This window comes from Tenrec ecaudatus, chromosome 12 (assembly GCF_050624435.1).
Source record: "Tenrec ecaudatus isolate mTenEca1 chromosome 12, mTenEca1.hap1, whole genome shotgun sequence".
In the NCBI taxonomy this organism is placed as follows: domain Eukaryota; kingdom Metazoa; phylum Chordata; class Mammalia; order Afrosoricida; family Tenrecidae; genus Tenrec; species Tenrec ecaudatus.
Genome location: NC_134541.1, coordinates 127860405 through 127874025, shown reverse-complemented (window position 1 = coordinate 127874025; position 13621 = coordinate 127860405). Strand labels below are relative to the sequence as shown.

Genomic DNA, 13621 nt, shown 5'->3' with positions numbered 1-13621 from the left:
ATGTTGCAGCCAAACAGGCTCTGCATACCAGGGGTCTTCAAAGCGATGCCGTCGCCTTTCCACACCTTGAAGAGTCTTTTGCCGCAGATCTGCAGAGTAATTTGATTTTCCCGACTGCAGCTCCCCAGGGTCTCGACGCTGGAGCCAAGTAAAATGACATCCTGGACGGCGTGAATCTTTTCTCCACTGGCCATGGTGTTGCTCAGTGGTCTCGTTGTGAGAATTCTTGTGTCCTGTAGGTCGAGGTGTAATCCATATTGAAGCTTAAGTGTCACCTTTGAGCATCAGTATCTCGTCCTCATCACTGTCATTAGGCAAGGGGGGACCATCCGTATAGAAAGCCCCACATCCAAATACACCGAAGGATGAGACTCGCGCAAGCTGGTGGGCCGGAAGGGCATTGTGGATCAGGCAGGACCTGATAGGCTGAGAAGGGCAGGAGGATTGGAACAGGTAGACGGGACTGGAGGGAGAGGGGGCCAGATTTCTAAGAGCCTTGACTCTCAAGTGAACCACGGTAGCTTTTGGGGGGGGGAGTGGGGAGGCCAGGGACATGTAAGTGCTTGCTTATTTGAGAGGGGCGGCTGGCAGGAACCCCTCAATAGAGGAGAGCTGCTGTCACACAGGAGGTTCCTAGGTGAGGGAGTCCGACAGGGGGCAGTCTCACGGCACCTGAGGCTCCACCTGTCCAGAGCCGTGACACCAGCACGTCCTGATGCTTGGGCAGTGTGATGCTTTCTTCTCATCGCCTCCGTTAACAGAGCACCACACACTGGACAGCATCAACCGCCGAAACTTGGTCTCGCTTAATTCTGGAGGCCAGAAACAGGACTTCAGTATTACTGGGCTGAAATCAAGGTGTTAGCAGAACCGTGTTCCCCGTAGAGCAGCAGTTCTCAACCTGTGGGTCGAGACCCCTTTGGGGGCCGAACCACCCTTTCACAGGGGTCACCCAATTCATAACAGGAGCAAAATTACAATGATAAAGTAGCCACGAAAATAATGTTATGGTTGGGGTATCACCACAACATGAGGAAGTGTATGAAAGGGTCTCTGCATTAGGAAGGTTGAGAGCCACGGTCCTGGAGGTTCTAGGTGAGCACCTGTCCTTGTCCCCTCCAGCCTCTGGTGGCTGCTAGCATTCAGTCTAGCCTCTGTCTCTGTAGGTCATTCCTTTGCCCTTTCTGTGTCTATCAGGTCTCCCTTATAAAGATAATGTGGGGTTGAATTCGGAGCATACCCCGATTACCCAGTATCATCTATCCTTTGCAAGATCCTTAACTTGTTCACCTCTGCAGCTAATAGTGGGTCATAGTAAGGTGATGCAGATAATGTAAGCGTGGGCAGAGTTGCTAACCAGAAGGTCCATGGTTCGAACCCACCAGCCACACCCCAGGAGAAAGATGAGGCTGTCTATTCCCATAAGGATTTAAAGTCTTAGAAACCCAAAGACGGCGGTTCTAGCCTGTCCTCTCAGCTGGTCGGGATAAGTGGGAATTGACTGCATGGCAGTGAGTTTGATTTGGGGAGTGTTTGTTTGTTTGTTTGTTTGTTTGTTTGTTTGGATTAAAACCTACATCTTCCGGGCCATTACTCAGCCTGTTGCCAGGAACAAGGGTTGGGATTGTCTGTCACTGTTTCAGTCAAAAAACAGAGACCTCGTTGAGTCAAATTCTGAAGTGTCTTCTGCGAGTGTGAGACAGAAGGAAACACTGGGGCTGGTTGCCTCCACACTGCTGTGAAAATCAAGCAAGTTATACCCCCTAAAGCAGGCGGCAGAAAGCAAGTTTGGCAGTGAGCACAGCAAACCACGGTGTGTACGCACATTTTTCCAAGGGTACCGTGAGTCAGGAGTTTAACCTTTACCAGCTCGCCGTCCCCTGGAGGACATGCCCCACAGCTTATCTCAATAGGGACTGCTACGCCCCTGGCTCCCTAACTTAATGGCCTTGCTTGCCATGTCCCTAAGATAGAAGGCCATCCCTGCCAATTAAGCTGACAGGGAATTTTGATCGCAAGGCACGGGGCTGGTGCACGCTGCTGTGAAAACTCCGTCTTGGCTCTCTAACAAATTCCTTCTATGGTGGATTGCTATCCGTTGACTGGATGCACACATATCTTCAATTGCTCTATTTCTAGTATTTTGACTAACAGTAGGCTAACTTTAACGCCACCTCCACCCCCCATCAAGCTGACAAGAGGCGGGGTTTGTGACCCTTGCCACCAATGTGGCAGGAGGGTGCCACTAGACCCATGCCAGAGATGGGCAAAGGGGCTTTGTCATCTGGAAACTCCAAACCACACACACTGCCATCGAGGCGACGCCGACTCACAGCGACCCTACAGGCCAGGGCAGACCTGCCCCTGTGAGTTTCTGAGATGGCCACTCTTTATGGGAGTGGAGAGCCCTATCTGTCTCCCTCAGAGATGGCTGGTGGTTTTGAACTGCTAAGGCATCAGGCATCTCTTTGACCCATCGATTGGGGACCCCTGTCTTAACGAGAAATACTATTGTAGGGAAAGGAAAACATTTTTCTCATTAGCCAACTGGATCACATCAAACAAAAGAACCTCCGTGGCGTAGCGGGTTACCTGTTTGGGCCGAGAACCCCAAGGTCCGCAGGGGTCGCTGTGAGTCGGCATCGACTGGAGGACGGGGGTGGGTTTTGGGGATCACACCCCATAGCTTTTGATTTCCGAGTGTTTTCCATTCTTGCCACTGGCCACACATCAACGTATCTTTCAAGCATCTCAGATGTTGCGCTTTCCTTCTTAAGGACATAGCTGATGGTGGGTAATCAAGCAGCCCTCTTGCGAGGCTGACTGGTGCCCCTGGGCTGTGTGTCTGGAGAACCAGGCAGCAGTGGCATGGCTGTCTTACACCACCCCATCCCTCTGGGTTTGGGTTCACTCTCTTGGGCATGCATCCAGCCGTAGAGGGGCCCAGAAAGGATCCGGCAGTCCCCTAACTCCCCTGGCTGGGGCTGGGACCACAAAGAACGGTGCCCTGACAGCGAAATCCCCTTACATGTCTGTATGTCGCCTCCTCGTCAGGGTGCTCCCCCACCCCTGCTCAGAGATGGAGGGCGTGGGGAGTGGGATTTGCTAGTGCTGCCTTCTCCCCGCGTGGGGCCCTGTGGGTTCATTGGCCCGGCCTCTGTGGCTGTGGGCAAGTCCCATCCCGTGCCCCCTTGGGAGGATGTTGAGAAAGCAGACTGTGGTGGCTGTGGGATGCTCCAGGGCCTGCTTGGGGACTGAGGTCTCTTGTCCCCAGGCCATGTGACCTGAGGGAACCACTGCCCCACCCACTGAGCCTCAGTTTTCTCATCTGTATAATCCCTGAGGTGGCATTGGGGGAGGTACCTTCATGGGACCCTCGGGTCCTTACTGACTGCTGTACCCATTCATTGTGTATTTGAAGTCACATGGAAGGAGGGGGGGGTGGTCTAGTGGTTCCGAATTGGTCTGCTCATGGAGAGGTCAGCCGTTCAAGCCACCAGCTGCTCCTCAGGGGGGAAGATGAGGCTTTCTGCTCCCATCAAGAGTTAGTCTCAGAAACCCAAGGGTCGGGGAGGGTCTTACCCTGTCCTGTAAGGTTGCTATGAGTCAGAAATGGCTCGATGGCAGCAAGTTTGTCTGTCTGTCTGTTTTCTTAGGCTTTTAAAGGTGTACTGGGGGCTCGTGGTGGGTTGAGTATTGAGCCACTGACGGCAAGGTCTGTGGTTCAGACCCAGCAGCCCCTGAAGCAGGAAGCACAAAGGAGCTGTTCTCTGTTCCATCCATGGCGCCCATGAGTGGGGTGGCCTCAATGGCAGTGGGCGGATTGGGGTCGGTTTCTTTCTGCTGAGAGCTGGCCTCAAAGGAGCGTTTGTGGGAAGCGGTGGACAGTTCACCTCAAGGTCTAGGCTCAAACAGCTGCCCCTACATCCACGGGCTCGGAGACCCTGCAGGCCGGTGCTCCTCCGCGCCGCAGAGACCGAATCCAATGCCGGGTAGTGTGTTTGCCCGGCTGGGTTTTGCTGGCCTCTCCTTGGGTCTCCTGCAGGGGCAGGTGTTCCCCTCCATTCTTCCCCTGGGCAGACCAGGCGCTGAGGAAGCGGGGAGGATGGGGTGCTGCCCCACACCCCCAGGAAGTCTGTGTGTGCCCAGGACAGACCTAATTCAGACGCACGGGGCCAGCTCCCCTCCCTCCACGAAGGCTCGGCTCTGGCTCACTCTGGGGGCACCTCGGGGCCTTGCCCGGGGATCCTAGTCCCGTCGCCTTCCATTCTCCCATCTGCTCCGAGACCCCAGACTCATTCTGGTGTCCCCTCCCGATTAGCCGCGGGCTGCAAGCCACTAGCTCTGAATTCCCCTTTTGTCCGGTGCAGCCACGCAGGGAGGGGCCGCGGCGACCCCCTGCCCCCACTGGAATGTCAGCACGCGTCCCACCCCCCCGCACTTCCTGAGCCCCCCCTGGTCCCACCACCACCGCCGCGCACACACTTCCTGGCGGGCTCCGCGGCCTCGGGCTCCGGGCTGGACGCTCGCAGCCGCCGGGGCCCCCAGGAGGCGACCTTTTTGTTAGTCCGACGATCCCCCGGCGGGCTCCCTGAACCCCAGAACCCAGCTGCCGCGCGCGGCCCTCCGAACGGCGGCTCCCCAAGGGGCTTCGGCGGCTCTGGGCGCCGCCCCCGCCCTCGGTGCGCGCTGCGGCTCCGCGCGGCCCCCCGCTCCGCCCCCTCCCCTCCTTCCCCTCCCCGCCCCTCCCCGCCCCGCCTCTCCCGGGTGCAGCCTGGGTCCCGCCGCCACCTCCCGGGTCCGCGGGCCGCCACCGGCCGCCCTCCCTGCAGCATGCTCCCCTCCCGGTGGCGTTAACCACGAGCGGCAGCGAGAGAAGCGGGGTCCCCAGGGAGCCGGGGGTGCCCTGCCACCTCGGTCATGGATGTGAGCAAGATGGTAAGTGGGGAGCCGCGGCGCTGCCCTGGAACCCCGCCCCCCCCGCCCCCGCCGGCTCGATCCGTTGAAAGTTTCTGGATCGTTGCGCCCGCCTGTTGGCCCCAACTCCCGGAGAGCTGGCGGAGGGGGGGTGGGGGGCGGGTGCGGCGAGCGGACGGGGCTCCAGCGTTCCCGCCGCGCCGCAAGGGAAGGGCTGCCGTGCTTGCCGCCCCAACTGGGGGGCCGCCTCCCCGCCCCTCCGTGCGATTCGTGGGAAGGTTGAGAGGGGTTTAGGGGAGAGGAGGGGGGCCACGGACAGGTAGGTGACCGGGCGCTGACAGTGAAGGACTGAACCACCGAGAACGTTTGGGGGGCGGCTGGTATGAATCGTTGGGGTGAACCAGGGGTGCTCCGGGTTTACCACTTAAGCTTCAGTGGGCCTGGGGAGCGGGGAAGCCGTTGCCTGCTGGGCGTCTGAGCCCATTTCCACAGGAGATGGGTTTCGGTGGGGGAGACTTGTGTCGTGCCCTCCCCCTCCCAGTCCCCTGAGCGCAAAGGGAGCTGAATCAATTACTGTTCATTGATTGAGAGCCTGGGCAATCCTCAGCAGGTGGCCGGATGTGATTTGGGGGGACAGAAGGGAGGGGGCCTGGGCCTCAGCCTCTGGGAGGCTGGCCCTCCCTCTCAATGCAGACTTTTAAGACACCCTAAGACCATTACCACCCTGAGAGGCCTTGAACACACACACACACACACACACACACACCCCACCCCCCCCACCCCCCGCCACCTCAAAGAGGCAACTCTGTGTCTGGTTGGAGCGCCCACCGCCAACGTGGCCTGCTCTTCAGGGCCTGGGTGCTCGGAGGACAGGCGCTGGGTCTGGGGGTGTTTGGACTGGGTCTCCAGGGCCAATATAAAAGCCAGTGACATTTCAGTTCAGTCTGTAGGGTATTAGGCGTCGGTTCCCCAGAAGGGCACCATCTCCGTGGGAAAGGAGACCTGGTGGTGGTGTTACAAGTGGGTCTGCTAGCTGCAAGGTCAGCAGTTCAAAACCACCTGTTCTGAGGCAGCCCTACAGGGGGAGGCGGGCAGATGGTAGATGAGAGCCCATCTTGCCCCAGGAGACGAGTCTTACCGGCTGCATGCCCCCCAGGGTTTCCAGCTGAGCCTGGGAAACTGTGTTCTGCAGACCCCCGAGGAATCTGGGCCGCCATTCCGTTTGCCTCGGTACTGTGACAGTGTGCTCATGTGACTCCAAAAAAGCACCCCTCAAAACAAAAAACTATGGCCACTGTGGGGTGGAGGGGTGTGGGGGGCCCTCCCTGGAGGTGTCTGAGCAAAAGCAAACAATCACCTATTTGTGATTTGATGGGGCGAGGGAGACAGGAACCTCATCACCCCTGAGCTGCCTTTGGGCCCTGAGTCCTGGTTCCTTCAACACCTGACCTGCGAGGCCCTGCGTGCAAGGGCTCAGGACCCTCTGTTGAGAGCTCTGGGGTCCCTTCTGATTCTACCAGACCCCATCCCCCCGCCCCCTTTCCCAACTCAACAGCATTTACAGAGGCTGTGGTGGGGGCTCACTGACCCAAAGAATCAACCCAGGTGGCCCTGAGCCTCAGGGGCCGGAACTTCTAGGTGAGGGGTGGGGGCGCAGCTCAACAGTCTGCCCTGAAGGCAAGCCCCCATTAGAGGGCTGTGTGTCTGCAAGCAGACAGAATGGCAGACTTGTAGCTTGGTGCCTGGGACCCGGTTTTCTCCTGCAGGCTGGCTGGGAGTTGGCTCTGCCCAGAGTAGAGAGGGGCATTGCTTGTTGGGAGAGGTACAGGCAGGGTGGGGGTGCGCAGAGCCCACTGGGGTGAGGTGGGGAAGAGCATTTGACCGGGGACAGATGTTTGACAGCAGGAAGGTTAGAGATCGGTCCCCAAACGCACTGCCATCAAGTCGCCGACTCATGGCTACCCTATCAGACAGGTAGACCCTGCCCCTGTGTGTTTGTGAGACTGTAGGGCTTTACCAGGATTAGGCCGGCCTCTTCTTTCACCTTTGGAGCAGCTGGTGGCTTTGAACTGCTGACATTGGGTTAGCAGCAGCCAACGCCACCAGGATCAGTTAGTTGGGGCCAAACCAGAAGGGCCTTCTTTAGGGGATATGGGGGTTGCTCTGACCTTATCCACGGGGAGCTTGGAACGCAGGAGTAGCCTCCTTCCCCTGTTAGCTTAGAGCCCAGACAAAGCTACTATGGGAGGCTTTAGATCTGGAGCCGCCAAGCTCCAGCCCTGAAAAGGATTGTCTTCGCTTTGTGAGAGAGCACAGACCACGGCCTGTGGAGCGGGAAGAACCTTACCCACCCCAGGGACTTGGAGCCCGCTCCCCAGTCCTGCCGTAAGCGGAGTCCTCTGTTCTGGCCATTGACAACACCCCATCTCGGGCTCCAAGGCCACACTCTGGAGGCTTGCCCCCTCCCCCTTCCAACTTCAGGCTGAGACCCAACTACAGGCTGAGACGCGCCTCTGGCTTATTCCTGAATGAGAAGCGTTCTCCCGACTTCCGCCAGGCTTTGGGCAACTGCCTCTCAGCCTCCTGTGTAAAATGAGAGTCATGGCACCTGCCATCCAGTCCCCAGTCCTCCACACATGGTGGCTATTAAGATACTGACTGCCAAGGCCCATCTGGCCCAAGTTGGCTCGGATGCCCCTCCCCCACCCTGTCTCACCCTGATTGGCTGGGCACAGTCCGGGGCTCCACGGGGCCCCTCTTGGGACCCACTGCAGCAGATCTCATTGTGTTTCTGAATGCGGGCACCAGGGCCTGGGGGCAGTGGGCTCACCAGCTGCTCTGGGCCATGAATGTTTTATTACATCAGACTTAGCCTGCCCAAGGGGGAGCCAGTTCAACCCAGCACACCCTGATGAAGTGCAGGTGACTTCCGGGGGTGGGGGTAGGGGCTGATGTCGCCTCTGTACCACCGCAGAACACCGCGCTTTAACTGCAGTAGAAGAGACTGCTCTGTGCGGGTCCGGAACCATTGCTCTTTACAGGAGAAGAAGGCTCCGTCTTCCTACCGAGGAGCAGCTGGCGGTTTCAAACTGCTGGCCTTTTGGATGGCAGCCCACCTGGTAACCACAATGCCCCCAGGGCTCCTCTGTAAAGCTAAGAAAGCCCCGTGCGGACAGTTTACTACTCTGTCCCCGAGAAACTGCTTTGCACGGACATCACTTGTTGACACCTAGCAGCAATGTAACTTGGGGAGCAGAGTCAATGCTATCGATTCTAACCCAAAAATGTACATACTCTGCAAGGGCACTGCCACACAGTCGGTTCTGACTCATAGGGACCCTGTGGGATGGCGTAGAACAGGCCCTGTGGATTTCTGAGGCGGTAAATTACTGCAGTAGACAGCCTCATATGTCTGGCGCCAAACGGAAAGGGGTTCCGAACTGCTGGCCTCCAGGTTGTCAGTCCAGCATGGGACCCACTACACCATCAGGGGGCTTCCCATAGTGGATCATCAGCCGATCCAAACTCCCTGCCATCGAATCCATTCGAATTCACAGTGACCCGAGAGTACAGGGCAGAACTGCCCCTTTGAGTTTCCAAACCTATCACTCTCAACTACTGGAATAGAAAGTCCCATCTTTCTTCCAAGGAGTGGCTGGTGGTTCTGAACTGCCAACATTGCAGATTATAGCCCAATGCAGAACCACTATGCCACCAGGGCGCCGTGTGTGTGTGTGTGTGTGTGTGTGTGTGTGTGTGTGTGTGTGTGTGTGTGTGTCCCCGCTTCCAAGGACTCCTGGTGGACACTGGGCTGCTAACCATTCAAGACCACCAGCTGCTCCCTGGGAGAAAGAGGAGAGGCTGCCTACTCCCATCAAGAGTTCCAGCCTCGGAAACCCTTGGGCAGTTCTACCCTGCTCTATCGACTCTCTTGGAGTCAGCTTTGCTCGAAGGCAGGGAGTTTGGCTTTAGTATGACTTTGCTTCAATTATTCACAAAGCATCTTTACACCTGCTCTCCTGACACCCCTGGGAGGAACGGAGGACAGAACTCCTCCTCCGCCACAATTGTACAGAGGAGAACATGAGTTCAAAGTTGAGCCCAGGACCCCCATACAGGTGCCAGAACCAGATCCTATTCCCAGTTCTCCCCGCAACTGAAACAAACAAGGGAGGCAAATCCCTTGAGCTTCTTCCTGCATCTCTGCACCCCCATCCCCGAGCTTTTGGAGGGCTCCTTGAGTGACAGGAGTCTTCTAGGAAAAGTGAGTGTCCCGGCCCGCAGAGTAAGAGCCAGTCTAAGGAGGGGCTGGGCCCCCTGGAAGTGCCCTGCCGCTGTTTTTGAAAACTCAGGGTTTCTTCATGAATCTAGGCTGCCTCCTCCTGGAACCAGAGACACCTGGCTCCAGAAGCTTCTGCCTCTCCTAGCAGGAAGACGGGAAAGGGGATGGTGGGTCCAGGTGTTGAGTAAATGGTATCAGTGGTGTGAGACCAGGAAGCAATCCACAGTTGTCCTTGCTGTGTGTGTGTGTGTGTGTGTGTGTAAGTAAAAGGGGCATGGCAAGAAATACCGGGGAGAGTCCCCTGCACCCAGCAACACCAAGGACAGCTCCACACACAGCCACCAACAGCTGTGTGGTGAGGAGGAGATCCTCCCAGAGGGTGGGAGCCAAGTGACCACCATGGAGATGGACAGCAGGAGATGGGGACCCAGCACCTTCCACCCACAGCAGGGATTTCCTCGATGGAGCCAGGCGCAGTCGGCACCAGAAACGGTGAGGCAGATGAAAAAATCATCCCAGTCTCTCCAGGTCCTTGTGACCTGTCATGAGAAGAGACTGGGCCCTGGAGAAGGACAGCATGCTGTTGATGGAGAGGCTCCGTGAAAGAGAGAGAGAGAGAGAACCTCTACACGATGGATTGGCACAGTGGCTCGACCCTGGGCTGACACATGACCATCAGGAGGAGGGTGCCAGGCTGGGTCGGTTTTGTACGGAGGGTTGTGGAGTCAGGGATGGTACTTCACAGCCAAACAGCCTCACGTAGGACATCTGTGTCAGTTCACAGACCTGGTTTGGATTGCGTGCACACTTGTATGTACCGTCGGTCCTGTGAAATGTACACTTGACTGTGGACGAGGCTCAGGCGCGCCGCCATCGAGTCGACGCTGACTCACAGCGACTCCACAGGACCGAGCAGAACTGCCCCTGTGGGTTTCCGAGGCTGGAAAGTTGTTGCCGAAGCAGAAAGCCTCATCATCCTTCCATGGGGCAGCTGGTGGGTTCGAACCCCTGACCCTGTGGTGAGCAGCGTCATGTGTAGCCCACTGTGCCACCGGGGCTCCCTTGGTCAGACTCTAATTCCCAGAGGCATGTGAGCAGGTCACCCTCTTTTGAGTGGTTATGGTCAGTGGTTCGGCTGGACGCTGACCTTAGGCATTAACTCACAAAGGACGTGCTGGAAGGAAAAGAAAAATTCACTTCCACGGAGTTGAGGCCGACTCCTGGTGAATCGAGAGGACAGGGTAGAACTACCACCCCCCGTGGATTCATGACACTGCCACTCGGTGGGAGTAAAAAGCCCTGTCTGTCTCCCTTGGAATGGCTGGTGGTTTCGAACTACGGACCTTGGGGTTCATAATGTAACCCAGGGCTCCTTGTGGGCAGGAAGAGGCGGTTTATGTAGCCCACGGGCCTCTGCCAGCTCAGGTTCATTTTCAAGTGGAGAGTAGACTGGGCTGGACAGGACTTCTTACAGCAACACAATCCCAGGTGGAAATTGGTGGGGGTGGGGGGGTCTTGGAAGGGGTGTTCTTGGAGGAGCAATGGCCTCTATGGCCCCACAGCCTAGAGGCTGGCTCAGCACTCAGCCTTCGAGAGTAGCCTTTGAAGAATTTGTGGGTGCCGTCCTGGGGGCCTGGCAGCGGTGAGTGTCAATGAGCCCACGTAACCTCCGGTTCTGAAATTCGGGTGGATCCAGGCCAGGGACAGACCCCAGATCTTACTGGCCTCCGCCTACTCCTAATCTGCAGACCAAACTCCCTGTGACCAGTGGTTCAACTCGTAGCAACCCTAGAGGGAGGAAATCGTTACGGGAGCAGAAAGCCTCGCCGTTCTCCCATGGGGCGGTGGGTGGGTTTGAACCACTGACCGTGTGGTTAGCAACCCAATAGGTAACCCACTCCACCGCCAGGACTCACACCCTTACCATAGCCAGTGGGAAAGGAAATCTGCTTGAGGGGGGAATGGAAGGTCTCCTTTACCGTGTGACACTGTTCCGTTCCGCTGTCATTGGTCACCGCGACTCGGTCCTGTTCAGAGGAGCCTCCACTCTGTCCCCTGAGCACGGTGACGCTTGGTGTGGACGTGAAGGTGCCGGGGAGCGTTGTTGAGTACAGCCCAGCCCTCATCTGTGGAGAGGCACCCAGAGTGGATAGAGAGAGGCAAGAAGAGGTCCTTGACATGCAGCCAGTCCAGGGACAAGTGGCTGAGCCTTTGTGGTGGAAAGCATCTGCCTGGATTCTTTGCTGCCTCGGCAGAAATTCACGCCCTTGCTTCCCTTACAAGGACCTGGCCCTGGAGGCCAGCAGTGGCTTTCGTGACAGCCCAGCCCCCTGGGCCCCATGCTGACACATCTTTACCCTCCCCCCCCCCCTCACTCTCTCTCTCTCTCACACACATACATACACACGGGCATTTTGTCACAGTGTGGCCAGGCACTTTTCTACTCCACCTCTGTCTCCATGCTTGCTGGAAGGATAGTCCCCGTCCCGAGCCAGACAGGCTGCTGACCCTGCGCTAAAGGATTCCCCGAGCCTGGGGGGACCCCTAAGAAATTTGTTGGGAAGGCAAAATCCCCATGTCGCCTTTAGATTCCCAGAAGATCTGATCTTTGATCTGATAGTGGAATCAGCCAGATTTGGCAACAGCGTCAGGTTTGGATGTGCCAGTTGGACCCAAAGTTCCGACACCTCCTCCTGGTCCCCAGAGAAACGTAGGACACACACACAGAGGGTTGGGAGAGGTTGTTTTGGAAATGAGTATTTCACCACCTCTCTTTCTCTCTCTCGACTCTGGTGCCCTCCCAGGAGCCCCGTGGGCACTGTGGTTACTCATTGGACTGCGAGCTGCAAGGTCAGCAGTTTGAAACCACCAGCCGCTCCTCCGGAGACAGATGAGGCTTTCCACTCCCATCAAGAGCTAACAGTCTCAGAAACTCACCGGGGCAGTTCCACCTCTAGGACCCCCATGCGTTGGCATGGATTAAATGGAGTGTGTTTGGTTGGGGTTCTGGCTCCTTCAGTTTGGGCTTATTTTCTGGGACCTAGAAGAGTTTTTTTCTCGTTAGATTTCTCTCCAGCGGGATTCTTGGGAAAGAGGTCGACCATCATGACCTCTCTAGCCCTGCCAGCTCTTGAGATGGGTATGACCAGCCTCAGTCCTGGGCAGTGGTGTCACCACCACCCCCAAACACACACCTGCACGCACACTTGGGGTCGTTCCAACAACACCAGCCTTGCTTGCTGTCATCCTTGATGGCTCTGTGCATATGCGAGGATGACCCATTGAGCCAGTGAGCTTTGAGGACCTTCTCGGGCTCGATACCAGGCCCGGAGGATGAACACAGCACATGGTGTGCTGAGGCCAAAGTATTCCCCATTCGTTCACAGTCCTGTAGGAAGAATGGATTCTGCCTGTGTATGGGTGTAGGAGGTTGGGCAAGGTGGCATTTCAGCCAGACCATCTGAAAAGCACATAGGGAGTCCCCTCTCTTTGCTAGGCCCTGTTCTCAGTCCTTGGGGTAGTTCACTGAACCGACTAGGCAAAGACCCCTGCCTTACGGAGCCAGGGATGGACGAAGGGCTAGGGAGTAGCCAGTAAACAGTAACGTCCGTGAGTGAGCTGTATGCGTGTTCAAAGGAGATGCGTGACCCTAGAAAGCAGGGTCGGGAGTCCAGGTGTGGCTGCGTTGGCCCTAAGGGAGCCCCGGGACACACACTGTGTAAGAGGGATGGGCTCCAGCTTACCGCCACCAACCCTCTGCCGGCAAGTCGGTTCCGACTCGTTGGGGAGCCCATAGGACAGTGCAGAATTGTCCCGTAGGACTTCCAGCATCATAAATCTGCCAGAACCGGCTCGTCTTTCTCCACGGGGAGCTCCTCGCAGCTTTGAGCTCACCAGCCTTGCTGTTAGTACCCCTGCGCTCTACCCACTGTGCCACCCGGGTGCCTCGATCGCCCTCGCCTGCACTTCCTCTGGCTGGCGCTGGCGCCTCCATCCCTGTTCCCAGCCTGTTCTTGGCTGGCACACGATCCCAGCCTCAGCCCCGGCTCGTGGCTTAACGTGGCCCTGCATCAAGGCGTCAGGGCACAGCAAGCCTTGGGCCCCAGGTCCCCTTGGCCATCCTTCTGTGGTCCAGGGGTCCGTCGGGAAGCCAGCCCTGGGCCATAGAGAGCACAGCGTGTCTGTTCCCCCGCAGACTCTGTGACTGTGGGAGGAAGACACCGCCTCCCATTTCCAACAAAGCGCCACGGAGGGAGCCAGGCAAGTGTCGAATGAGCCTTCTCTCGCCGAGCTCGTGGGTGTGGGCTTGGCACCACCAACCGTTCGCAGTGACGTCTGCAACAACGGGGGTGGGGGTGGCAGAACATTTGGTTCACCCCCATTTGGTTGGATCCTCAGAAATGTGTGATTCACCCATTCGAG

The 13621-nt window shown here is 57.4% G+C and overlaps 1 protein-coding gene across 5 annotated transcripts in view; it reads left to right on the top strand.

Annotated features, from left to right (window-relative positions):
* Positions 1-13621, top strand: part of HIP1 (huntingtin interacting protein 1) — a 135592-nt gene that overhangs the window by 52665 nt on the left and 69306 nt on the right. The window contains exon 1 of one of the 5 annotated variants that reach the window (XM_075564878.1): positions 4796-4938. The exons of the other annotated variants lie outside the window; for them this stretch is intronic. Within the exon in view, the coding sequence (XP_075420993.1) occupies positions 4921-4938 (18 nt within the window). The 5' untranslated portion in view covers positions 4796-4920. Of the gene's footprint in view, positions 1-4795; positions 4939-13621 lie in introns of those variants that run through there. 5 annotated transcript variants of the gene reach the window in all.